The sequence below is a fragment of the Dermacentor albipictus genome, chromosome 6, assembly GCF_038994185.2.
Source record: "Dermacentor albipictus isolate Rhodes 1998 colony chromosome 6, USDA_Dalb.pri_finalv2, whole genome shotgun sequence".
NCBI classification, from domain to species: domain Eukaryota; kingdom Metazoa; phylum Arthropoda; class Arachnida; order Ixodida; family Ixodidae; genus Dermacentor; species Dermacentor albipictus.
Genome location: NC_091826.1, coordinates 49,125,508 through 49,153,455, shown reverse-complemented (window position 1 = coordinate 49,153,455; position 27,948 = coordinate 49,125,508). Strand labels below are relative to the sequence as shown.

The 27,948-nt window shown below is 45.7% G+C and overlaps 2 protein-coding genes across 2 annotated transcripts; both read right to left on the bottom strand.

Moving 5' to 3' along the window:
• Nucleotides 1-503: 503 nt before the first annotated feature.
• LOC135918661 (uncharacterized) lies at nt 504-13,286 on the bottom strand. The gene is made up of 3 exons (XM_065452301.2): nt 12,992-13,286; nt 4,538-6,392; nt 504-1,069 (listed from the first exon to the last, which is right to left on the bottom strand). The coding sequence occupies exons 2-3, from the start codon at nt 6,328-6,330 to the stop codon at nt 772-774; spliced, it is 2,091 nt and encodes a 696-aa protein (XP_065308373.1). The 5' UTR covers nt 6,331-6,392; nt 12,992-13,286; the 3' UTR covers nt 504-771.
• Nucleotides 13,287-18,329: 5,043 nt separating this feature from the next.
• On the bottom strand, nt 18,330-27,689 carry LOC135918662 (uncharacterized). Its single transcript, XM_065452303.2, has 4 exons — nt 27,608-27,689; nt 22,234-24,088; nt 19,801-20,207; nt 18,330-19,218 (listed from the first exon to the last, which is right to left on the bottom strand). Exons 2-3 carry the CDS (start codon nt 24,024-24,026, stop codon nt 19,910-19,912), a joined length of 2,091 nt encoding a protein of 696 aa, XP_065308375.1. The 5' UTR covers nt 24,027-24,088; nt 27,608-27,689; the 3' UTR covers nt 18,330-19,218; nt 19,801-19,909.
• Between the last annotated feature and the right edge of the window lie 259 nt (nt 27,690-27,948).

The window sequence follows — 27,948 nt, the reverse complement described above, 5'->3', positions numbered from 1 at the left end:
TGCACCTCCTCCGCGGACTCTTACCTGAAGATCCCCCACCCTGCCGATACTGTGGCGAACACCCGAACACATCCCATATCCTCTGGTCCTGTGGACCACCCCCACCTCCCCTTCCTGCCTCCACAAATCTTTCCCCTAAACCCCATGCCGGGTGGCTGACAGAAGCAGCCAGCGCCGACGACCAACGGTACCTTGCGGCGTTTATCAGTGCTGCACTGAAGAATGCCGCAAGCGAGGCTCTGGACTGAGGGCCTTTCCACGTTACCACCGAACATGAAAATAAAGTTTTTTCTCTCTCTCTCTCTCAATGTTCGGAAAGACTCTATTCAATATCTCTAAGACTAATCAGCGTAACCTCCAGGAGACAAGCAGTTCTCACATGGCATCCACGCGAAGCAAACTTAAAGGCTGGAAACATGCTTAGCTTTGTCACCGCAACTAAGTGAAGCAACACAATCTCCGAAGTCTCGGCAATTATGCAAAATGAACTCAACAACAGCAGAAAAGTGTTCCAGCTTTGTTATTTCTGAAACCTTCAACTTGTTTCAAATGCACATTTGCTATGGAATCTGTACCATACTCTTAGCAAAGAGGAAAATCCGTCGGGGCACTGGTACATTTAGTTCGTGCCTGCCTGTGTATTCTAACAGCAATATTTTTTTGGAAATCGTCAATGTTCATACACGAGGTGCTCAATACTGCGGTTGTCAATGGTTACAGTAGGCTCAGGTTCTCTGGATCCTTGACAAAGTTTTTCACGGCCCAGATGTTTTAGACCCTGCAAACGCTGTCCTTCACATCGTCAATCACGAGGTATCGTCGCAGGTGCCTCCAGCAGTCCTCGATCAGGTCATCCAGCTGCATGCGGTCGTCGCTCGGCGGTGGATCACAAACGACTCGCTGCCTGACCACTCCGGCGGCCCGCATAAATCCGTCCATGTTTTCGGTTCTTTTCAGGCGGTCTTGCACCAAGACCGTGAGCTCTGCTTTGTCGATACGGGCCTCCATGGCAACCTCGTCCAGTAGGGCAGGATACCGGGAAACTCGCTCCAGGGCTCCGGTGACGTACCTGCACATGACCAGTGCTGCCTTTGGAGAAACTGAAATGTTTGCATGGCGTAGCGTGGTGTATACGGCTTTAAGCTAATCTACGGGATGTTTCATTTCATTTTTTTCATTTATTGTACCCTCAGGGCCGAAGCATTACAGAGGGGAGGGGCAAAAAAAACATTTCTGTGAAAAGATACACTGATACATGGAGTTATATAATGTGCCAATACAAATACAAGTACTCTATTTAACAAGCAAATCAATACAAATCACCAAACTACAAAACAATGTAAAATGAGTAGATGATACAGGTAAGGACAAGCAAACAAGAGGAAAAAACGAGAAATAACATGAGGTAAAGAACTAATTAGTTACTGTTAAAGCATTTTTGAAATGTTGATGGTTGGTAATTTCTGCAGTAGTGGTAGCAAGATGGTTCCACTCTTCACAAGTCCAGGGAAAAAATGAATACTGAAAAGTAGAAGTCCTGCAAAAAGGAACGGCTACTTTATGTCGGTGGTCAATGCGTGAGAATAGGTACTAGGGAGGAAAGATGAAATCATCGTGTAGTGAATGATGGTGAAATATGCGGTGACAAAGACACAAGCGATAAAACTTACGGCGAGATGCTAGTGATGGTAGTTCAAGGCTCGATTTCATGTTAGTCACACCTGCGGTTCGAGCATAATTAGACATAATAAACGTGCAGAGTTATTTTGAACCATTTCGAGTGAGTAGATTAGATTGTCATGGAAAGGGTCCCAAACAGAGGCGGCGTATTCCACCTTCGAACGAATCAGTGTTTTATAAAGTAAAAGTTTCAGAGCCTGAGGAGCGCGTGAGAAATTGCGGCGAAGATAAGCAAGTGTTTTGTTGGCGCTGGCGATTATGGATTCAATGTGATCATTCCAGGTTAGTTTTGAGGATATAGTGACGCCAAGATATCTATATGACGATACTACTTCTAAAGGAAAGTTATCAAGATGATATGAAACATTTGCATTAGTAGATCTACTTACACGCATGACTTTGCATATTTTGGTGTTTAATTCCGTGCACCAAGTCTTACACCAGGCGGGCACAGAATCAAGATCAGACTGCAGAATAGTAGTATCGTTAGGACTAGTTATTTCTCGAAATATTACACAATCATCTGCAAACAAGTTGATATGGGAAGATACCCAGGAAGGCAAGTCGTTAATGTAGATTAGAAAGAGGAGAGGGCCAAGCACCGATCCTTGTGGTACTCCTGAGGAAACAGGACTCGGAGGAGAGTCAGTGTTATTAACAGAGACAAACTTGGAACGATTTAGTAAAAAACATTCGAGCCACGCAAGCGGCTTGGAATCCAAATTTAGTAAGTGCAACTTATATAAACGGAGATTATGGCATACTTTATTGAATGCTTTTGAAAAATCTCAAAAAATATACAGTCAGCTAAAGAAGAACGATTAGAGGATGGCATGAAGACAGTGAGTGAAACATACGAGTTGAGTATCACACGAGAATGTCTTGCGGAAACCATGTTGTGAAGGATGTTACCGGTAGATTGCGCACCGGTTGCATTCGGTGCATATTGCGATTGTTCAGTTGTGAAACCGAGGCTCGTATGATTGCAAAAAGCACGCTAAGGGCAGCTCAACTTTCCACGGAAAAAAAAGATGCCGCACTGCTGAGCGAGAAGACGGGGGTGTCCATAAAAGAAAAAAAGTGGGTGGCTGATATTACAGCTGGCTTGATCAGGAAAGAGTGCGAACAGGAGAGAGTGTGGGGTGTGGCTCGGCCGTGTCACGCATAGAATAGATAGATATCCGGTAGTCTGTTACAGTGAGAAAAAGCGTACCTGGAGGAACCTCTGACGTATGGGGTGGATGATTAGAAGTTATCATGAAATAAAGTTTGGAGACATGCCATAGAAACGGCTAACGAAGGCATGTGGACCTCCTGATCACTGGCGGAATCCATTCACCGTGCAGTGAACCTAAGGAAGAAGTTCCCATTTATAACGGATGAAACTTTGGAGCGAAAGAAAAGGCACTAGGCTCATTCCTCGGCGCGTTACCTATGTCACGGTAATTGTGAGAGCAGGTTCAGATACGAGCAATGTTAAAGTGCAGCTGCAACTGTTCCCAGCATTGCCCATTCCCATCAGAAATACACTGACTTACTTTTTTGAACGTTCTTATGAAGCCCCGTCTTTCGCAAATAAAGAAAAAAAAACGCTCCGAGAGAAAACGACTGCAATGATAATCAACAAACAAGTACCATCACTTTTGTATCTGACTTAAGCTACTACGCTCTTCAAGATCGATCTTTCAGGATGCTATATTGTACCTGCGGAACCTTGTGTATTGTAAGTGCCTGTGCAAAGAGTTCCGCAGGACCTATCATAATAGGTATACACTTTCACTTGGCGGGCATAGAGTGTACACAGAATGCATACACGCAGGAGAAACGCAAACTATCATTGTATTCAAAATTTCTATGGTAAATATATTTTCATAGATAGGAAATTGAACATATGTCTGTAAGGAATCGCTGCAATGCGACATTATTTAGGCAACAGTGCTTCAAATGTTCCGATGTATTACGGTTTGAAACAAGTGCCAGAGTTTCGTTATGCTCGTTTTAAATTGAAAGCGAGCCGATTGCGCCCAGGTCTTTGAGAGAAAAACGACAACCGCATATACGCGAATAATTTCGGGGATAAACATTCCTTAAAACAAGATTTGGCTTGAAGCCAAATTCAGTTCCTTAATTCAAGTGCGTAAAGCACCCTGAACGGCTATTAGATAACTGCTGAAGAGACTGGAAGTTACTTTGTCACATGTAATATATAATAAATTCCTGAAACTACAGAAAAATAATTCCCCTTCGGACCTGAACTATTTTGCATGAAATGCTGAAAATCGCAAATAGGAGCAAAAAACAATCATGAAGAACTCACCACGATGACCACGTTAATGCGATTGCACTTAAATGATAGCGGTAGCTATCACACAGTTTTTATATAGTTGTCTGAACACGCCAGGACACGGTATTATTACTTGGCGCAGGTTACTCTCCCAAACACTGCGTTGCCGAAGTTTTCCATCGTTTTCATGTGTAACTCTGGCCCTCGGTAGATGCTCTAATACCGGAGCGGCTAAAATTGAACGGTTTACCCAAAAAGCTCATATGTACCTTTCAAAATTTAACTTTTGTAAGTGTCTTTAGTGGTACTTCTCGAAGCGTCTCTGCTTCAGCTGCCTTTGAACGGGATACCGTTTACTAAAGCGGTGCATTCTTTAGGGCCTACAGTGTAGCTAAATTATTTCTTTCCTAATGGGCGCCGTATGCAGGTCACGTTGTGAGCGCTATTTGGCTAAGCGAGGTGGCAGATTCAGAAGATGTGGCTGAGAGAAAACGGAAATGATTCTACCGCACTGAAAACGGGACGACACAATTTCTAACGCAAAGTGCCACGTCGTTTGCCTGTTATAAGTACCTGTCGCAATCTGAAGCCTTCTTTATTCGAGCAGCTCGTGCGACCAGACCCGAGTTTCGCAGCGTCGCCTCTCGCACAGCCAGCCAGTCACCTGCGGCATCGGCCTCGACGTGAGCCAAGCAATGCACTTCCAGCAACGTGCAGTTGTCCGCAATGCCCTTCGACAGTCTTCGCACAAAGGCGGTGGTGTCTGCCGTGGTCTCGTTCGCAAGGACGACCGACCTGATGCTCCGGCTTCGTTTAAGTACGTCCGCCAAGCCCTCCATGTCTCGAGTGGTCAGGCATCGATGATGCAGCATAAGCTTCCTCAAGCTCTTGTTTCGAGACAGGGATTCTAGCACGACCGGCCACCCCGGATTGGCGCCGTGGGCCTCGACCAGTTGGACGTCGTACGAAACAATCAATTCGAGCTCTCGCAGCACAGTTATGCATTTTAAGTATTCGGCCAGTGGCAAAAAGAGCCTCCGGTTGCCGATGTCTACGCGGATGCTCAACACTGTCACGTGCTCACAGCTTGGAAGTAGATGCAAAGCGACACCTAAAAAGTCGTCGTTTTCTTGCGGGGAGAAATAAATTACCCGGAATGCTTTGCAGCGTATCAAGTCCACGTCGGCTCTGTACTCGCAGGTTCCGATAGAAACTCTTTTGTCGGAGCCAGTTGTCATGAGCATCGAGCAGACTGGTCGTAGCAGTTCGCCGTGAAACCCTGCGTCGATGTGGACCTTCTTTAGATTTCCATTTTGCGGCAGCGCCGTGATGAATGTGGCCCATTGTGATGGGTGGAATATCTGCAGTGGAAGGCCCACTTCTTCCAGCGTATTATTTTGAATGACTGCGTGGAGCCAGCGGTCGCAAACGTCGTGCATTTCAGGCACATGTCGGACGAAGGTCGATAAGGTCAAGTTGCGGATTACCCGATTTTTGCTGATAACCCCAGCAACCAACTCCGCGATTTCTTCGTATCCAGTGAACACATACATGGAGAGCTTCTCGATACTTCTGTTTTTCAGCACGCCCTCAAGAATGGCCATTTGGGTTACCTGATTCACCACCATGTCAAGAGTCACTACATTTAGAGACCTAGTCGTGCCAAGGTATTCGACTAAGGCGTGTGAGTAGGACTCGCATTTGAATTCGCAACTCTGCAACTGTAGTTTTTTGAGCGCGGATTTGCTTAAGAATTCTCTGACGAAAGTCTCCGCCTCCGGCCCTTGTATCAAAAACCCATTGAGATGTAGGCTCTCCAGAGACGATGAAGCCCGCTGAAGCGCCGACAGTGCTGCTACAAAGCCTTCCGAGGAATCCTCGCGCGATAAGTCGGCCTCGCAGTGAAGTGTTTTTATGTTTGTCAAGCTGGGTATGAATGCAGAAACGACATTTAATGCTTTCCGTCCCTGTATATATAGTTTCACGGTCTTGATCCCTGAACTATGACGAAGAGCCTCCCGTACATAGAAGTCTCGGATTGTGACAATGTCGAGCTTGAGGTGGACGGAACCAATGCAGTGATGAGCCCTGAGCAGCCATCGAAGACGGTCCTGGTTCTTTGGCAGCTGACGTAAGTGAACTTTACCAGAAAAATTCCCTAGGCACAGCTGGCCAGACATGTCCGCCTGTTCTCGCAGCTCAAAGTTGGATGCCAGAAGGAGCTTGTTCCAGGTGGACAGCTTGTCGGCAATCTGGCACGTTTGGTTTGCGGCTCCCGTGCAGGGTACGCAGTGGTCGGTGAGGTCACCTTCGAACCCGTTCATGTCGATGTTCATGCCAGTCCCTTGAATACTGGCAGAGGTCATTCCTGGGTAGCCAGCAATGTCTCGCAGGGCTGTCGCGGAGGCTTCGGATTTTGCCAGAGCAACTGCGTATATATTATGATAAAGAAGCGCTGAAAACATTATTCCGATAATTAGCAAGTTTTTGCCCCCCCCCCCCCTTTTAAGCAAAATTTTCAAATTTAGACATTTCAGTTCTCTCGCTGCAGTAACTCCTCCCGTATTGCCTTCTTGACGTCGCGGTTCTGTGCCTGTTCACAGCGGCTGCGTTCTCATTGCGAGTGAACGCAAAAAGCATTTTCGTGGTTAAATTTAACTGCTCATAATTATTTACCATCCAATACATTTTATGTGCTGATCTATCTCTGATGCCTAGAAATGCTGATGGAAGCGAGGGAAACTTGACACAAAGCGCACAGCTGCGTTCTTAAGATTGTGGAGCGAATAAGCAACTGTGGATTCTGGAATTATGCTTTAACGGAATAATTATTTACTATACGATTACATTTCATTGTTCTTTTTTTTTACAAATTCACTCTCAATAACTTGAAACAGTTTTGAACACTTTGTTCCGGTTTTTCTTGATTGGGCACTGTCTTTGGGTGTTACACGCGTAACGAGCCTCTGGTAGCCTAAACTGATCTGTGACCCCACGAACACCAAAGGTTTTTGCTCGTGTTTTGTTTTCTCCCGCCAAACCCTGCCACTTTATTTATAACCTAAAGGTTACAGCTTTTGAAATGTCTCCCAAGAAAATTTAAAAAGAGGCGGCGATGGCTGCTTGTGGCATTGCACAACCTAACAATTGTTGAAGCGAGCATTAAGCTAAACCATCAGAGGTAGCTGCTTTTCAAGAGGGGTTCGCCATTGCCCCTCTTGCAAAGATGTAAGCAATCAAGACTGTAAGCCGCGACTTGGGAGGATCAAAACTCTAACCAGAAATAAGGACAGATTAGCTCCCGAGCTATTGGTGAAAAGCTTTCTGGCTGCGTGTACTTAGCCCGCCTGTCACGCGACGCCACAATACAGCGAAAAACCACCACATCAAACTGACGTCTGCGCACAAAAGATGCATTGATATGCCGAACAAAACTAAATTTTCCTTTCAGAATAGCCGGAGGTTGCTCCGTTCTTAAAGGAATAGAAGGTGGCGGCCCCGCGATTTCTCCGACCATGGCTACTCTGAGCTGCCTGAGAAAATGGATCGAATTGCGCATAGTAAAATTTTTCGCGTCTCTCTGCCAACTTTTCTTCACTGAGGATCTCTTTTAGTGGCATTTTTTTGGCATTCCATTGTACACCGTCGCTATTTTCGACCAGCCACATAAAGCTAAGCAAGGGAAAGCGGGCCAGTAGCTGATGCCAGCACCACCTTAGTCATTCGGTAACCTATTTTCACAGCTCTAGCTCGGCCCTAACAAAACCTTCTATACAGTGCTTCGTGCTCCTTGCCTCTTGAAATCAAGAAAGCCTGTCAATGTAGGTAATGCAATTCTTTTTGGAAAATAACAAAAGTAACCTTCTCTGAACAAGGAAGGTGCTTGACTGGGCTGTCCATACAACGCGGCGAGTCACCGCCTGATGCTCACGTTGGCGGTTACGTAAACTTGGCGTCAAGAGATTGGAATTAAAATAAATTTCAACAGTTTTACGTCATAGGGTCCTGTATTTGTCCGCATCAGAGGACCTAACAAACGCAATTTAAGGAACCACAATGTTCGGGCACATTTGAGGATTTGTTAACTTCGCGTTTCCATATTTGTAATGATAACCAATTTGCAACAGCGTTTGCACAAACTTCCATTCCCTAACTTAAACTTTAGCTTTTGGTGCAGTCACTATAATTTACACTTCTGTTTCAGATGCAGCAAACTTTATTCAAGTTTGTCCAGTTGTAGTCTCATAAAATTCTGTGTGTTTCACGTTTATGTGAAGAGGCGGAGACGGCGCCGAATGAGTAATTTTTTTGCTGTTGTTTTTACTTCATTTGCCATACTTCTTTTTTTCTGAACCAGAATCAATCGTTCGTTCATGCGGGCGTGAAATCTTTCTGCCAAAAAATACCGCTTCCACAACCTAAGTCACAGCTAACCAGAACAGCCTTTGTATCTTTCTACAGCAGGCAACTAAGGGCAGTTGGAATGATGCGAAAGAATAAAAAACATTGCCGAATTATTCCACTTAACCGGGTTTGTCAGCATTTCTTTCATAGCAAACGGTCTTGCCTAAAATAGGTGAAGCCCCATGGACCACCTGAATATCACATGGAGAAGGTTGTTTACTTGGAAGCGCCAGCACTGCGTCCGGCTGTGACGCAGAGTAAATAACTTTTATTTATTTATTTATTTATTTATTCATTTATTTATTTGGTACGTACTGCTAGCCTTAACGAATGCTTTGGCAGGAAAGGGTACATTCATAAAAGGAAAAATACATCGTTCACACAGGGTTCAACGATAATCGTTTACAAGAGGCCTTGGCTTTGGTTTAAAAATAAGCTTATACATACACACGTACAGCGACATAGACAATGCACATTGATGGTGACAACAGAACATAATGTAAAAACCACATTTCATCATGTAGCAACAAAGATATGGTTAGACAGCTTAGACAAAAAAGAATCGAGGGTTGTACAATCGACAACTTCTTGTGGTAACATATTCCATTCTCTGATAGCTTGTGGGAAGTATGAATATCTGAAGGTGTCATTGTGAAACCTATACTCAGATAATTGTTTATTGTGTTTCGTTCTTGAAATTCTAGTGTTATAGTGTACTAAAAACTTATTTTTGTCTATTTTTAGGGCATTGCTCTGGAGAATAAACAGGAATTTTAGTCGGAGATATCTAGCACGATCGCTAATTATTGGAAGTCCAGCTAAGCGTAGAAGTTCAGTTGGGGAATCATGACGACGGTATTTATTACAAATGAATCTTACTGCTTTTCTTTGTACGTTCTCTAACTTCGCTATGGCACATTTAGTGTGAGGAAACCAGCAAATGGCGCCGTATTCTATAACGGAGCGAATGAGTGACGTGTACGCGAGTAGTTTGGTGTTGGGTGAAGCGTATCTGAGGGACCGTTTCAGGGAAAAAAGCGCTGAGAGTGATTTTGTTGCCCCGTATGACACGTGTTTGTTCCATTTTAGATCGGAAGAGAAAATTATACCTAAATGCTTGTATTCTTCTACCCTGTGTAGTTCTCTTTGCTGAATTTCGTATGGAAAGGTTAGTGGTTCTTTCCTTCTCGTTACTGTCATGCAGACAGTTTTTTCTGCATTTAGCGTCATCTGCCAGTCTTGACACCATTTTGCTATATTTTTAAGTGCTTCATTCAGAACAACCTGATCATCCTTGGTATGTATTTGTTTATAAATAATGCAGTCATCTGCGAACATGCGTACCGTTGCATCAATGCCGCTTGTGATGTCGTTAATAAAAAGAAGGAAGAGAATGGGAGCTAAAACTGTGCCCTGAGGCACACTGGATAAAACTTCATCGTAGTCTGAGGATCGCCCTTCGAAATGAACGAATTGTTGACGTCCTGACAAATATGCTTTTAACCACTTTGTAACAATACCGTGTCCCAGAATGCCTTGCAGCTTATGGATTAGTTTTGGATGCGATACCCGATCAAAAGTTTTTGATAGGTCTAGAAAAATTATGTCTACCTGTCCTCGCTTATCGACTGTTAATGCTAGGTCATGAATAGTCTCTATTAGTTGAGTTGTTGTAGACAAACCACTAAATCCATGTTGGTTAGGGTTAATTAGAGAATGACTGTCAACAAAAGTTACGATGTGTTTTATATTAAATGCTCAAAAATTTTTCCTGCTGTACAAGTGAGTGAAATAGGACGGAAGTTTGAAGGATTTGTAGCATCACCTGATTTGTGTATCGGAATAATTTTTGCTATTTTCCATTCTTGAGGAACCTCAGAAGTTTTCAACAATTTTGTATAAATTAGCAATAAGTATTTCGAAGCCCAATCAGCGTACCTTCTGAGAAAAGTATTTGGAATGTTATCTGGGCCGCTGGATGTATTTATATCAAGATTAAGTATTAAAGAAAGAATTCCCGCGTCCGCTATATTTAGCTCACATGGTACTCCACCTATGTCACTTGTCTGTGCGATGTTGTCTGGGATAGTGTTATTGTCTACTGTGAAAACTGATTGCAAAAATTGATTAAATTGGGTAGCCTTGGTTACGGCTTCTGTTGGCAATAAGTTGCTCTTCTTCGGAACCCTAGATTTGAGATAGTGCCAAAATTTATGAGGGGATTTTTTAATGAAGTTATTTAAGGTTTCATCTAAGTACTTTTGTTTAGCAGTTTTCACTGCTATCTTCAACGCGTAAGAAAGTTCGCTAATTTTCGTTGTACAATTGATAAAAAAGTTCTTTTGTTTCTAAGCTTTCTGAGCCTTGCAATTCTGCGTTTTAAATGTATAATCTCTCTTGATATCCATGGGTTCATTTTGCGTACGGTTTTTATTTTCTTAGGAATGAATTTTCTGAGACACTGATCAACATTGGCCCTGAAAAGCACCCATAGGTTATCAGTTGGCATGCTTTCATCGTGGAAACACCGAAAGAATTCTGGGTAAGATTCTTCTAGGAAGTCAAGAACACTAACGTCATCGGCATTTGTCCAGTCGTATATTTGAGTCTTTTTCTTTCGGGCTCGCGGCCAGTTGAGCAATTTTAATGAACATTTGGTTGCTTTGTATTCTTCAATGCCATTGACTGTTTCTCAAGAGATTGTATTATGGGAATATTGTCGCTTAAGAAGGTGAGGTCTAATATATTGCTGGTTTTCGTGGTTACACGTGTTGGTGCATGTATAATCTGCTTGAGGCTAAAGTTAAAGGCAATTTCCAGCAGTGCTTCTGCGCAGGACGGATCGGCAGTTCCGCCGTCAAGCGTTGCCCAGTCTATTGAGAGTGGTTCAAAGCCTACAAACTGAACCTTAAACGATGAAGATGATGAAACGAAAGAACGTCTTTCAGAAGCGTCCCTTCTGCGTCAATCGATAAGCATATATGTATATATCGATAAATGAATACGAGAAATTCCAAAAGTACCAAACGCCCTCTTGCCAACGCAACGCATGTGGTTCGCGCATCGCTCTGTGGTCCTCGGTGTCCTTGAGCGAGCACGCACACTGGCGGACGTCCTCGTTTCGCAGCGTGCCCACGATCACTGAGTGGTCGCCTATAGGTACCACGGGGACAACCGAAGCGGCCACACCTATACTCACCATATATAGGCAACTTGCTGCTATGCGCCGTTGTGTATAGGCAAATGTCGGCCACGAAGCTGGGACTTATAATTACGACTGCTGTTCACGCGTTCCGCTCCCATGCGATTTGCATAGCGGAATCTGGCGAGCGCATACGAGCTGTGGCTTCGTTCTGCCGAAGCGCGAGCTGTCACGAGCTACAACGACGGTGAAGGAGCACGGTACGCACGCCCGAAAAAATGTTTCGAAAAGCCCGGCTCGCTCTGGAACGAGGCAAGTATGCATACTGTCGGTGCCTTATATACGGGCACAGCCTCGCTGCTGTGCTCGCGTTCCAGGGCTGCCGTGCTAATGGTCAGGACACCAGGTGGCTGTACACGACGACGCCTGCTTCGATTGCTCTATCGGGTGCACATTATATAAATCTTATCGGACAGAGATGGGACAGGAACCTACTTGTTCTCCGTTTCATACTCAGCGTGCGACGCCGTGAAAAACCTTGTGATTGCTGTTGGAACGCAGCTACTGCAAGAAGCATGGCTAGCTAGCATCCACGGCTTTGCAGGCTGTGTGTGAAATGGAGTACACAATGTGCCGTAAAATACATGGTAGTTGTGGGGCCTACCCTCTTTCGAGCAAGAATTTCGACAGTCTAACCTCGGTATTCAGAATTGCATCGTAAATTGAAGCCCGCGTGCTTGACTTGAATGGCGCCTGCGTGAAAATGCCGAAGACGCTCACTGCGTTCGCTTCGGCACGTTCACGACAAGCGTCCATCAGAATAACTCAAGCACCAGGTTCGAGTCAAGATGCCCTTCTGAACGCGGGGTTAAATGTACAACTCCAGGAATTTCGAGGGTGAGCGTTAAAGGTTTGCACGTATTCGCACATGCCGAGCTCCTGGAGCTGCGTGAAACGCTGCGACGGGCTGCAAATAAAAAGAAAGAAGGAACACCAAAAAGGAAGACAACGAAACGCAAAATAATCTGAGACAACGCAATGACTCTTGTAAAACATACTACGCATTCCATTCAAAGGTTATAAACTTTTTTTTCACCTTAATGCTGACCGTAAATACAGAGCAATCGCGTGTGTCTGCTGTTCGAATGCAGCTACTGCAAGAAGCATGGCTACCTAGCGTCCACGCCTTTGCAGGCTGTGTGTGAAACGGAGTACACAATGTGGCGTAAAATACATGGTAGTTGTGGGGCCAACCCTGTTTCGATATTCCCTTCAATGTTTTCACTAACTACCTGCTTTCTCGCATTCGAGAGGTGGCCTGTTCATTAAGACTACCGCTGCAGGATAGCTTGACAAGACAGACAAAAACATTTCCCACAGTAATAATGCCCTGACAACAACGCGTCGCCTCTGCTGCGGGTTAAGTTAAAGCAGTACACCTATTTGAGCTGTGTTAAGTGAAAAGTGCATTCATTACTCACCGAGGCAGCTACCACGATCGGGCCAACCAGGTCACACCATTCGGGGCTAGCTGCGGCGATGTTTTGCTTCTTGACAGTGTTGATGATGATACCTTCTGGAATAGCACAAACCCTCCTACAGAGATGTTGTTTCCTATCGAGCGTGTGGCTCCTACCCACTGCAAGCGATTAGCCAGAAAATTAGATAATCACGCTTTTCGATTTCCTGTGCTAATACTGTCCTCCTCTTAGAGCGCGTCTCTTGGGTACTCGTTCCTGGGTTGAGCGTCGGCGTCGCTCTGCGTAACCGCGCGAACGCACTCGAGCCACTGCTCGCGCGTTCGCCGTCGTATTCTTCCACAGCTGGCTCTGATGCCGCTCGCCACGCAAGCGTTCGCATACTGCATCCCCCCCCCCCCCTCCTCCTCTGCGGAGGCGCTGGCGAAAGTGGCCCACTGCCAGTCGGTGCGGTGATTTCAGTCTCAAATTCTTTGCCTCAATACATCGGGAAATGAAAAGACATATCGAGCTGCGCTCACATTTCGCGTTAGGGAGTATCCTAACCGTGTTACTTTTCTTTGTGTGTGTAAACAGCGGAAGAACGACACGCGGACGAAGACGTGTGACGCTTCGAGCTTACCGCTGTGATTTACAAGTTGAGGAACGAAAAGACACGTGTAATTAATTAGCGAAGCAGCCCCTAGTAATGGGAGCGGTGTTCGCGTGTCAATAAGTCATCGATAGTCCCACCTCACAAAGGAATGTGACTCTTAGAAGAAGGAAGCACGCGCAGCAGACGCCAGCGATCGATCATGTTTTTGTGTCACGCTTTGAATTTTCGTTTCGAGTAAACATTTTTCGTGTAATCTCGTGTACGCGTGTGCAAATAAGTCGTATGAACCAATAAATATGTCAGTTGCAAGCCCACGCTTGTGCCTTCTCGTTTCCGCCCCCGAGTTGCCTCTTGCTCTGTGAAGTAGACACGGGGGGACTTTTATTTCATAGTGACTGGGAATAACTTCACAAGGTTCATTCCTGGCTCCGATGCATGCTGTGTTGCTGGTGGTCATTTTTTCGCAGGCCATGCGCGTTACGGCACACCAATCATAATAACCACTGCCTTCCGCTAGCTGATTCCAAGACATGCCTGCAAATTTCGCCGCCTTATCATACTACCTATTTTGAACGTGAAAGCCTTTTAGGATAGGAAGAAAAAAAAATTGAGCTAGATCGGTGAAGGAAACATTCCTTGATGTCGGCAAGGTAATACAGCTAGCTATGCTTTGTTGCGATCACAATTATATGGACGCTGTCGGCTTTACCTGAGTCTCCGCATATTTGTTGTTCTTTATTGCCGGCTTTGACGGCATACACAAACAATACACAAAAGAGAAAACGCTTTAGCAAGGATATTTAGATATTTATGCTGTATATGAGAGTTACGTAGCCATGCTGTTCCTATCACTAATGTGAGTCGCACTAGATCTTACATTCTCGACCAAATTGTTCCTCAGAATTTCTAGAATGACAGCCCAAAAACAAATGTAATAAAACATAACAGTGGCAGCGGATACTTTTTACCCTAAATATATTGAAAGTAATAAACAATAAATATGTTACACAGCGATAGTTCAAAGTACAAAGTGATGTAATTTTAGTTGCGCGGTTCTTTTAGGCCGCGCAATCTCCGCAATGGGCCCACGAAAGATGTTTGAAATATACGCGATAAGGAAAATAGGGATAAGTTGCTGAAACAAAATTTTTCTTTACCAAACAAACATATAGGAAATTGTCCAATGCGTCAGGATACCAACGGAGGATACCTATGAGCACAACAGCTCGACCACCTAACCGTGAGGCCACGGGTGCCTGTCGGTTATTATTATTATTATTATTATTATTATTATTATTATTATTATTATTATTATTATTATTATTATTATTATTATTATTATTATTATTATTATTATTATTATTATTATTACTCGCGAAAGAAGAATTAACTTTTGGAGTCTGAGGAAGTAGTATATCTAGATTCGCGCTGCTACAGCAACTTGCTGTGTGTTCGTACGTTCGCTATAGTCACGCTAATATTGAGGAAGTTGCGCATCAATATGTGGAACACGCACTGTGATTGTTACGCGCCAGGATTTCGGGAGCGCCCTCATGCTGACGCATATACTTTTCGTCGCCATAGTTGGTGTGGCCTGTGTTCAACAAAGTATGATCCTTCTTTCATGATTTTCAGCAAATAAAACTCCACTGTTGACTTAAATTCGGGCATAAAAAGGAAATTATTTCGTTTCAACGCAGACTACTAGCAATCTGAAGCATCGCGTGGTCCGTAACTGAGAAACAATGAATTAATGTGGATACATAAGGCATACTTGGCCGGCTGTGCTTAACTTGCTGTAAACGATAATCTTTAAGGGCCATGGTAATTGGCAGAGGTAACGAACACGCAGAGTGCTAATTCTCCCAGCGAAACCAAGGTGGAATAAGATTACGTGCAAGTATAACTTATTTTCCATCATACATGATTCCTAATTTCATAAAGCTTTAGATTTAAAAAGCCGGCATCAGCTTAAAGCACCCATCGAGTTGAGCTTAAAATTCTTAGTGCCTAGTTCGCACCAAGCTCGTGTCGAGTTGCGGAATGTTTAAAAATATCGCCCCAATCGCAACCGTAGAAAAAACAACCGAATTTCAAGTCAATAACAAATGTGACATCACTCATTTTTTCACCGGATATGGCGTCGCTTTCTTTGCACCGGAAGTGTTCCCTACCTGCACAGTTGGTGCTAAGAGGTACATACCGTTGATGAACTGTCATTTTCTGAACGCATGGGCTTCTATGAAAACTTCGTTAGCACGCGTACATTTGGGTTCTAAGCTAAGGGAGCATGTGGCCCCAAACTTATGGTCACGTGCTTGATGAATCTACAACACTGGAAGAAAACGCGTGTTTTAATAGAGCATGGAAACTATCCTAAAACGCGCGATTTTCTTTAGCATGAGCTTTGCATGCGTGCGATGGACGCTTTCATGAAGTGTTACTGACTGCAGACGGCTAAAAGGTAGTTTATTTCAATTTCAGTGTCCTGAAATGAAATCCACCCTGGCGTCGTAGGGGCTAGAGCACTGCGCTACTAAGTCCAAGGGCGCGGCATCAGATCCCGGCCTCGGCGACCTCATTTCAGTGGGGTCGAAATGCAAATACCCCCGTGTACCGTGCATCCAGTGCCCGTTAAGGAGCCCTGGGGGATCAAAGTTAATTCGGAGTACGCAACTACGGCATGCCTCGTAATGATATTGTGGATTTGGCAGGTAGAAACCTAGAAATGTTTTTTTTTAGGGTCCTCAAATAGAAAGCAACTCGTCACGCTAGCAATACGAAAAACGTCACTCTGGAGAGCAAAATTGTGCGATGTTGAGGACTCCGATGCGACGACATTTTCACGACTGCACGTGTATTTTATGAAACGCGGCATGGAGACGCAGGTAAGCGCCTCCCACCAAAGCGTGGCGTCGACCAACGTAGGCGTCCTTGTGAAACTGAGCAGACGACAGACGAGTCTGTTGTCGCCCGCACTTTGGAGCTTCACGTTAACACTGTGACGTCGGTGAAACATGACTTGCCTCAATCGGAAGTTATCCACCCCTGCTGGAGTGAATCTCGAAGTTGACAACTGTTTGATGATGGTGGTCACGTGATAATAAATTACTGGGGACGAAATCATGCATATACCGGCCCCTGTTATGGTTCCCTAAATGGTGTATATTACCGATTATAGAAAAAAAAACAGTCGCTCGGTAATTCGGTATTTGCACTACGTAAAATCGTTTCAATGTTCGGAAAAAATCTTTTCAATATCGTTATGTCGAATCAGTGTCACTAAACTGCTAAGTGAACCATTGCCTAGATTTCCCCCTGCAAATTCTACCGCCAGTCTCGTCGCCATCAGGAGTGCGGGTCTATGGGGTATGAGCCATTGACTAAGGGGGTGTGTGCCATTCGGCGGTGGCGTTATCGATGGGGCGGACACGTATAGTTCGTACACCCGAAGAAGAACACGCGTACGAGGAGCACCGGAAGGAACAGCCAAGAAAATGCAAAAAGCGCCGGCGCAAAACCGCCACCGATGAAGAACGTTCCCGCGATGCTGAACGAAAACGACAATCGCCAGCCCGGGCTCCTCCGAACGAGCAGCAACGCCAGACTCGCAACGCAATACGGCGGTAGAAGTAGCCGATTGGCCGAGCTAACGACCTTAAAGGCGCGGATGCCAAGTTGCGACGAGATTTTCTAGATAAACATATCGGATATAGTTGCAAAGTGTGCGACCCTCTGCGGTTCTAGAATGACCTGACGAGGATCGGAAATGTACGAGACGGGACTAATCGAGACCGGGCCCTACAAGTACTGCCTCTTACGTCACCAGACGTTCCGGCGACGTGGCCGATTTGAAGGTGTGCGGCACTCGCAAGGAATCTCTGCTGGGAGGTGTGGTGCCCCATTACTCACCCACGAACGGATACGTGTGCCCTCGCATTCCGGAGCCTCTGCCGAAACTGAACATGCCAGAGGCACTTTGCTTTTTGTTTGAGAGCTTTGACTGTCGTCAGCTTTCGCTGCCATTCCATTGTCACAGAGTTGAATGGTTGTCGTTTTTTTTCTTTTATACGCAATGAAATCCAGTATGGCGCGAAATCTGCCTGTCATCGTTTCTTCGGCTTCGGTGTGCATAATGAGTGTATACACGTCATTCTGAGATTTCGACTGTTCATGGTTACCCTGAGGTTATGTGACAGATATGCAAACTATAGGCGCGGCGAAAATTTGTTTGACCGATTGCAGAAGCCCTCGTTGTCTCTCGTAACCGTTCACTCGGTTACGAGGGACAACGCCAACACTCGCAGCAGAAACGGTCGCCTAAGAGCTGCGAGTTAAAACATAGCAGTGATTGCAACGGGGCGTGGCACGAAGTGTTCTGTGAACAGAAATGACGCGTGTTCAAAGCATGGAAGCAGTATTGCTTTGCAGAGCTTAGCGTTTGTAACAAACCACATTAAAGGCATCGAACATCAATTTTCAAGCACTCTCCTTCATAACGCGATTGAAAGCACATGTGAAGTATCTACACCGGTAGCAGTTGATTTTGATATGGCGTACAAACTTTTAAGGTGCAGTTTCTTTATGTAGAATAAACCTTGCACTTATTATGTACTGACGCGGGCAACAGTTTTATTATCAATGCGAACAGCACGTGACAGAAATTGAGCAATTCAAGACACGCGCTGGTTAGGCGGATAAATAGCTGTTTTAAAAAAGGCTGCGATTCTGGCTTAAAAACTGCCGCAATAACATTTTATTCTCCTGGTAACATATGAAGTGGTCTAAAATATGGTAGCCTTGACATTTTGGGGGTCCGGAAGCACATCAGGTGCAAGCAAGCAGGCAAAGCACAGCCATCCCAATTTTTTAAATTTTTTCTTACAGAGAGGCAATCATAGCAAGACAGGAACATGGACACACTTGCGTGTCCGACCAATGGAACAATCGGCTATCGGGGAAGTTTTGTGGCGTTAACGCCGCGGCGCTGACATACCCAGCCCCTCTCCCCTTTCCCCGAAGTCGAGCCGGCCACTTCGCATCGTCTCCCGCGAGTGATAGCAGCTCGAAATAAAAGGACTGTAAACCGGAAATTTTGTGAAGAACAAAAATAGTATGGGAAAGCCTAATGTTGGGGATCTTCGGCAAGACCTGCCAGCAAAAGGTTGGTGGTCAGAAGCGTAAGAGTTTATAATGCTCTGTTTCGCTGTCCGAGTGGCCAATTCCTAACCCCGACCCCCACTGTCTGCGCAGACATGCGTTGTCATCTTCAGCTCCACTCAGCGGCGGACAGAGAAGGTGCTTTGTGGCCCCGCTGCTGTACCAGCACCTTCGGGGGACAGGCACTTGATATGACATCCACGCGAAGCGACCTTAAAGGCTAGAAACATGCTTAGCTTTGTCGCCGACACTAAGTGAAGAAACGCAATCTCCGAAGTCTTGGCAATCATGTACAATGAACTCCACAACAGCAGAAAAGTGTTCCAGCTTTGTTATTTCTGAAACCTTCTACTTGTTTCAAATGCACATTTGCTATTGAAATCTGTACCAAACTCTTAGCAAAGGGGAAACTCCGTCGGGGCACTGCTACATTTAGTTCGTGCCTGCTTGTGCATTCTAATAGCAATAATTTTTTATGCGAAGCATATTACGAGGGCTCAACCCAGCTCCTCAGGCGCGGCGGTGACCATGAAATCACGTGACACCGTGACGTCACGACAGAGGAGAAGTGGCTTTGGCTCAACTCTTGCAAGACGGGCTGGGTGGGAATCGAACCAGGGTCTCCGGAGTGTGGGACGGAGACGCTACCACTGAGCCACGAGTACAACGCTTCAAAGCGGTACAAAAGCGCCTCTAGTGAATGCGGTGTTGCCTTAGAAACGCGCTGTTTCTAAGGCGTGCGTCTCTTGCTCAGGCGCACATTTCGTTGCCGCGCCGAACGCTGCTTTGCTCGACGCTCACCGCGTCCAATGCGGGGCGCGTAGTCGCTGCCCTGTAGCCCATTGTCTTACACCCCTTGGCGGGTCGACGGGAACGCTGTCGCGTTCCACTCTTGAAGGCGAATCAGTAATGCATGAGTTGTTTCTTCGTCTAGCCGAACCAAATATAGCCAAGCAACAGCAGTTCACCAGGCTAAACAGTGGTTCAACAACTAAAATAAAGGCTAGTATGCTTCGCATCCTGGGCTTAACCTTACCTAAGCCACAGCCATTTTTTTTGAAATGGTCAATATTCACACACGGGGTGCTCAATACTACTTTTGTCAGAGGCTACAGTAGGCTCAGGTTCTCTGGGTCCCTGACAAAGTGTTTCATGGCCCAGATGTTTTAGATCTTGCAAATGCTGTCCTTGACATCGTCAACCACGAGGTATCGTCGCACGTGCCTCCAGCAGTCCTCGATCAGGTCATCCAGCTGGATGCGGTCGTCGCTCGGCGGTGGATGGCAAACGACTCGCTCCCTGACCACTCCGGCGGCCCGCATAAATCCGTCCATGCTTTCGGTTCTCTTCAGGCGGTCTTGCACCAAGACCGTGAGCTCTGCTTTGTCGATACGGGCCTTCATGGCAACCTCGTCCAGTAGGGCAGGATACCGGGAAACTCGCTCCAGGGCTCCGGTGACGTACCTGCACGTGACCAGTGCTGCCTTTGGAGAAACTGAAATGTTTGCATGGAGTAGCGTGGTGTATACGGCTTTAAGCTAATCTACGGGATGTTACCGGTATTTTGCGCACCTGTTGCATTCAGCGCATATTGCGAGTGTTCAGTTGTGAAGCCGAGGCTCGGATGATGGCAAAAAGAAAGCTATAGGCAGGTCAACTTTCGATGGCATAAAAAAAATGCCGCACTGCTGAGGAGAAGATGGGGGTGTCCATAAAAGAACAAAAGCGGGTGGCTGATATCATAGCTGGCTCGAAAAGGAAAGAGTGTGGTTTGGGTCGGTCATGTGACAGCGTAAAACAGATAGATGTCCGGTAGTCTGTTAGAGCGAGAACAGGGGGTATCTAGAGGAAGCTCTGACGAATGGGGTTGATGATTAGATGTTATCATGAAATAAAGTTTGCACACATGCCATAGAAACGGCTAACGAAGGCCTAGGGAAATACTGATCACTGGCGGAATCCATTTACTGCGTAGTGAACCTAAGGAAGAAGTTCCCATTTATTACGGATGAAACCTTGGAGCAAAAAAAATAGCACTAGGCTCATTCCTCGGTGCTTTAGCTATATCACGTTACTTGTGAGAGCAGGCTCAGATATGAGCACTGTTGAAGTGATGCTGCAAGTGTCGCCAGAATTGTCCATTCTCATCGGAAATACACTAACTTACTTTTTTAAACGTTCTTATGAGCCCCCGTCTTTCGCAAATAAGGAAAAAAAAACTCTCCGAGAGAAAATGACGGCAATGATAATCAACAAACAAGTACCATGACTTTTGTATCTAACTTAAGCTACTACGCTCTTCAAGATCGAGCTTTCAGGATGCTATTTTCTACCTGCGGTACCTTGTGTATTGTAGGTGCCTGTGCAAAGAATTCCGTAGGACTTATCATAATAAGTATACACTTTCACTTGGTGTGCATAGAGTGTACACAGAAATAATATTCACAGGTGAAACGCAAACAATCAACGTATTCAAATTTTCCACGGTAAACAGATTTTAATAGACAGAAAAGTGGACATACGTCCGCAAGGAAACCCTGCATGGCGACAATATTCAGGAAACAGTGCTCCGAATGAGGGGATCCCCATGTATTACAGCTTGAAACCAGTGCCCGAGGTTCGTTATGCTTATTTGAAATTCAAAGCACGCCGATTGCGCACAGGTCTTTGAGAGGAAAACGACAACCGCATATACGCGAATAATTTTGGTGATAAACATTCCTTAATACAAGATTTGGCTCGAAGCCAAATTCAGTTCCGTAGTTCAAGCGCGTGTAGAACGCATAACGACCATAAGATAACTGCTGAACAGATTGGAAATAAGTGTCACATGTAACACAGAATTCATTCTTGTGACTGCAGAAAAATTATTCCCCTTAGGACCTAAAATATTTTGCATGAAATGCTGAAAACAGCAAATAGGAAAAAAAACAATCATGAAGAACTCATCACGATGACCATGTTAATGCGATTGCGCCTAAACGATAGCGCTAGCTGTCACACAGCTTTTATATATTGCTCTGAACACATCATGACACGGAATTGTTACTTGGCGCAGGTTACTGTCCCAAACAATGCGTTGCCAAAGTTTTCCATCGTTTTCAGGTGTAACTCTGACACTCGGTAGATGCTCTAATACCCGGAGCGGCAAAAATTGAACGGTTTACCCTAAAATCTCATATGTACCTTTAAAAATGTAACTTTTGTACGTGTCTTTAGTGGTACTTCTCGAAGTGTCTCTGCTTCAGCTGCCTTTGAACGGGATACCGTTTACTAAAGGGGTGCGTTTTTTAGGGCCTACAGTGTAGCTAAATGTTTTTTTTCCTAATGGGCGCCGTATGCAGGTCACGTTGTGAGCGCTATTTGGCTAAGCAAGGTGGCAGATTCAGGAGATGTGGCTGAGAGAAAACGGAAATGATTCTACCGCACTGAGAACGGGACGACACAGTTTCTAACGCAAAGCGCTACGTCGTTTACCTCGTGTACCTACCTGTCGCAATCTGAAGCCTGCTTTATTCGAGCAGCTCGTGCGACCAGACCCGAGTTTCGCAGCGTCGTCTCTCGCACAGCCAGCCAGTCACCTGCGGCATCGGCCTCCACGTGAGCCCTGCAATCCACTTCCAGCAACGTGCAGTTGTCCGCAATGCCCTTCGACAGTCTTCGCACAAAGGCGGTGGTGTCTCTCGCGGTCTCGTTCGTAAGGACTACCGAGCTGATGCTCCGGCTTCGTTTAAGTACGTCCGCCAAGCCCTCCATGTCTCGACTGGTCAGGCATCGATGGTAAAGTGTCAGCTTCCTCAGGCTCTTGTTTCGAGACAGGGATTCTCGCACGACCGACCACCCCGGATTAGCGCCGCGGGCCGCGACCAGTTGGGCCTCGCACAGAACGATCAGCTCGAGCTCTCGCAGCACCGTCGTGGATTTTAAATATTCGGCCAGTGGCATAAAGAGTCGCCGGTTGCCGCAGCTTACGGGGATGCTCAACTTCGTCACGTGCTCACAGCTTGGAAGTAGATGCAAAGCGACACCCAAGAAGTCGTTGGGTTCCAACCGGGTGAAATGAATCGCCCGGAATGCTTTGCAGCGTATCAAGTCCACGTCGGCGTTGTACTTGTAGGTTCCGATAGAAACTCTTTTGTCGGAGCCAGTTGTCGTGAGCATCGAGCAGACTGGTCGTAGCAGTTCACCGTGAGACCGTACGTCGATGTGGACCTTCTTTAGATTTCCTTTTTGCGGCAGCGCCGTGATAAATGTGGCCCATTGTGATGGGTGGAATATCTGCAGTGGAAGGCCCACTTCTTCCAGTGTATCATTTTGAATGACTGCGCGGAGCCAGCGGCCGTAAACGTCGTGCAGCTCAGGCACGCGTGTGGCGGCGGTCGATAAGGTCAAGTTGCGTATTACGCGATTTTCGCTGATCACCCCGGCAACCAACTCCGCGATTTCTTCGTCTCCGGTCAACACGTCGATGGAGAGCTTCTCGATACTTCTACTTTTCAGCACACCTTCAAGAATAGCCCTTTGGGTTACCTTATTCACCACCCCGTGAATTGTAACTGCATTTAGAAACGTAGTCATGCCAAGGTATTCGACTAAGGCGCGTGGGTAGTACTCGCATTCGAATTCGCAAATCTGCAAGTCTAGTTTTTTGAGCGTCGATTTGCTGAAGAATTCTCTGACGAAAGTCTCCGCTGCCGGTTCTCTTATCGAAAAGCCGTGTAGATGTAGGCTCTCCAGAGACGATGAAGCCCGCTGAAGCGCCGACAGCGCTGCTACAAATTCTTCCGTGAAACCCTCGTGCCATAATTTGGCCTTGCAGTGAAGTGTTTTTATGTTTGTCAAACTGGGTATCAATGCACAAACGGGACTTAATGCCTCCCATTCCTGGATTTGTAGTTTCACGGTCTTGATCCCTGAATTATGACGAAGAGCCTCCAGTACGTAGAAGTCTGGGTTTGCCTCAATGGAGAGCTTGAGGTCGACGGAACCAATGCAGTGATGAGTCCTGAGCAACCATCGAGGAGGGTCCTGGTTCTGCGGCGGCTGACGTAAGTGTACATTACCAGTAAAATTCACTAGGCACAGCTGGCCAGACATGTCTGCCTGTTCTCGCAGTTCAAAGTGGGATGCCAGAAGCAGCTTGTTCCAGGTCAAAAGCTTGTCGGCGATCTGGCATGTTTGGTTTTCGGCTCCCGTGCAGGGTACGCAGTTGTCGGTGAGGTCACCTTCGAACCCGATCGTGTCGGTGTTCATGCCGGTCTGTTGAATACTGTTTGAGGTCATACCTGGGTAGCCAGCAAAGTCTGGCAGGACTGTCACGGAGGCTTCGGAGTTCGCCACAGCAACTGCGTGTATATTACGAAAAGAAGTGGCGAAAAGAATATTCCAATCATTGGGAAGTTTTTCCTCCCCTTTTTACCCACAATTTTCACATTTGTACATCTCACTTTTCTCGCTGCGTTAACTTCTCGCATAGTGCATTCTTGACGTCGCGGTTCGTTGCCTGTTCACACTGGCGCCATTCTGATGGCGAGTGAACGCAAAAAGCATTTTCGTGTTTACATTTACCTGCACATTTCTTAGTTACCGAGCAACATATTTTATGTGCTGAGCTGGCTTTGATGCAAAGAAATGCTGATGAAAGCGAGGGAAACTTGCCACAAAGCTTATAGCTGGTTCAGTAATATCGTGGAGCGAATAAGCAACTGTGGATTGCCGAATTATGGGTTAAGTGAGCAATTATTTACTTTACGAAGTATTGCCTCCCATTACATTTCATTCTTCGTTTCTCTACAAATGCACTCTCAATAACTTGCAAAAATCTTGAACACTTAATCCAGTTTTTCTTGATGGGGCACTGTTTTGGGTGTTCCAGGCTTAAGGAGCTTCAGGTAGGCTAAACTAATCTGCGAAACCCCGAACGGCACATCTTTTTTCTCGTGTTTTGCTTTCTCCCGCCAAACCCTGCCCCTTTATTTAATACCTAAAGGCTACAGCTTTGAAATGTCTCGCAAGAATGGTTAAAAGAGATGCGGCGACGGCTGCTTCTGGCATTGCACAACCTAACAATCGTTGAAGTGAGCATTAAGCTAAACCATCAGAGGTGGGTGCTTTTCAAGAGGGGTTCGCCATTGCCGCTCTTGCCAAGATGTAAGCGATCAAGACTGTAAGCCGCGACTTGGGGGGATCAAAACTCTAACCAGAAAGAAGGACAGAATATCTCGCGTGCTATCGGAAACCCTTATCATGGAGAGAGGCGGCAAATATGCCTCAGCGCCACGTCAGTCTACAAGCGGGCCGGTGAATTTAGAACATTAAACAAAAGGCCACAATATGAATTCTGCTCACCGCAATCTACGGTTTTTCGTGTGTGTATTCGGATTTTTTCCAGCAATCATGAATGCGCATCTGCTAGGTGCCTTCCTTATTGATAAATGTCACACGTATCTGTTTCAACAAACGTGGTTGGAGTCAGAGCCCATCCTATCGTATCTTTCTTTGTCATCGCCAAGGAATGTAGCGCTGCATTACATTCTTTGACTCGTGGACTCCCATATAAATACGCGAGAACCGAGAAATTCGCTTTTACAGAAATCACTGCACTGGTGATGTCGGCGTTGGGCGCATTTAAGTGAGAATGGTAAAATCCTATGACTGCAGGAAAGCAAATTTTGATTGAGGGTGTCAAATAAAACATGGTCTTAAATTGTCAAAATGAAAAAGAAAAAACAACTTGTGTGCGGAGATTCTTACTCAGCAATAAAAAATTATTCAGCTCTATAGACTGCACATAATATTTAATCTAAATCGGACAGGATTGTAATACATATCGCTTCAAAACAGGACACTAATTTTTGTGAACATTTGCTCAACACTTCTAAACATTGCAATAGTTCCACGTAAATTGTAAATTCAGATATTATGGGCGCTACAACGTAAAGCTGTTCAATCTATTTCTATTGAAATGATGCGATAAGCTAAACACAATTGCTCAAACATTCCTGAGCCACCCCTACTTTGCTTTTATGGCATGCAACGTCACTTAAACCGCGAACAACTCAACTGATACCTCTCCACGATTACTATGCACGATTAGACCAGAGGAGCGAAAAATAATTATTTCAGATTCAACGCATTTTTCGCAATTAGCCCTTCGCTATTGGTGAAAAGCTTCCTGGCTGCGCGTACTTGAACCGCCTATCACGCGACGCCACAATACAGCGAAAAACTAACGTCTGCGCACAAAAAATGCATTGATATGCCGAATAAAACTGAAATTTTCTTTCAGAGTAGCTTGAGGTTGCTCCGTTCTTAAAGGAATAGAAGGTGGCGGCCCCGCGATTTCTCCGACCATGGCTACTTTGAGCTGCCTGAGAAAATGGATCGAATTGCGCATAGTAAAAGTTCTCGCGTCTCTTTGCCAACTTGTCTTCACTGAGGATCTCGTTTAGTGGCATTTTTTGGCATTCCATTGTACGCCGTCGCTATTTTGACCAGCCACATAAATCTAAGCAAGGGAAAGCGGGCACCACCTTAGCCATTCGGTCATCTACTTTCACTGCTCTAGCTCGGCCCCAACAAAACCTTCTATACAGTGCTTCGTGCTCCTTGCCTCTTGAGATCAGGAAAGCCTGTCAATGTAGGTAATGCCATTCACTTTGGAACTAAACAAAAGTAACCTTCTCTGAACAAGGAAGGTGTTTGACTGGGCTGTCCATAAAACGCGGCGAGTCACCACCTGATGCTCGCGTTGGCGGTTACGTAAACTAGGCGTCAAGAGATTGGAATTAAAATAGATTTGAACAGTTTTACGTCATAGGGTCCTGTATTTGTCCGCTTCAGACGACATAACAAACGCAATTTACAGAACCACAATGTTCGGGCACGTTTGAGGATTTGTTAACTTCGCGTTTCCATAATTGTAAAGATTACCAATTTACAACAGCGTTTGCTCAAACGTCCATGCCCTGACTTAAACTTTAGCTCTTGATGCAGTCACTATAAATTACATTTTTTTCTTCAAATGCAACAACCTTTATTCAAATTTGTCCAGTTGTAGTCTCATAAAATTCTGTGTGTTTCACATTTATGTGAAGAGACAGAGACGCCACCGAATGAGTAATTTTTGTTGTTGTTTGTGTTGTTACTTCATTTGCCATACTTCTTTTTTTCTGAACCAGAATCAGTCGTTCGTTCGCGCGGGTGTGAAATATTTCTGCCAAAAAATACCGGTTCCGCAGCCTAAGTCATAGGTTACCAGGAGAGCCTTTGTATCTTTCTACAGTAGGCAACTAAGGGCAGTTAGAAACGCTCCGAAAAAAAGACATTGCCAAATTATTCCATTTTAGCGGGTTTGTCAGCGTCTGTTTAATAGCAACTGAAGTGAAGCAAGTGAAGTGAAAAGCAAGTGAAGCCCCAACGACAGCCTGAATATCACACGGAGAAGGTTGTTTACTTGGAAGCGCCAGAACTGCGTCCTGCTCTGACGCAGAGTAAATCGCTTTTGGTTCAAAGCCTACAAGCTGAAATTTAATCGATGAAGATGACGAAACGAAAGAACGTCTTTCAGAAGCGCCGCTTCTGCGTCAATCAATAAGCGTATATATATCGATAAATGAATACGAGAAATTCCAAAAGTACCAAACGTCCTCTTGCCAACGCAACGCATGTGGTTCGCGCATCGCTCTGTGGTCCTCGGTGTTCTTGAGCGAGCATGCGCACTGGCGGAGGTACTCGCTTCGCAGCGTGCCCAAGCCTGGCCTGCTCGGCATGCTTTTTTTGTTTCAACGCATCTTTCTCACCATCACTGAGTGGTAGCCTATAGGTACCACGGGGACAAGCGAAGCGGCCACACCTATACTCACCATAGGCAACTTGCTGTAATGCGCCGTTGTGTATAGGCAAACGGCGGTCACGAAGCTGGGACTTGTAATTATGGCTGCTGTTCACGCGTTCCGTTCCTGCGCTATTTGCATAGCGGAATCTGGCGAGCGCATACGAGCTGTGGCTTCGTTCTGCCGAAGCGCGAGCTGTCGCGAGGAACAACGACGGTGAAGAAGCACGGGACGCACGTGCGAAAAAATGTTTGGAAAAGCCCGGCTCGCTCTGGAACGAGGCAAGTATGCGTACTGTCGGTGCCTTATATAAGGGCACAGCCTCGCTGCTGTGCTCGCGTTTCAGGGCTGCCGTGCTAATGCTTAGGACA

Bases quoted from the DNA above. Each gene is read 5' to 3' on its own strand.
- LOC135918661 (XM_065452301.2), bottom strand. From the start codon at position 6,330: ATGACCTCTGCCAGTATTCAAGGGACTGGCATGAACATCGACATGAAC. The intron at 1,070-4,537 runs GTACTTATAACA...GGTCATGTGCAG, and splicing joins AAGGCTTCAGATTGCGACAG to GTACGTCACCGGAGCCCTGG.
- LOC135918662 (XM_065452303.2), bottom strand. From the start codon at position 24,026: ATGACCTCAAACAGTATTCAACAGACCGGCATGAACACCGACACGATC. The intron at 20,208-22,233 runs GTAGGTACACGA...GGTCACGTGCAG, and splicing joins CAGGCTTCAGATTGCGACAG to GTACGTCACCGGAGCCCTGG.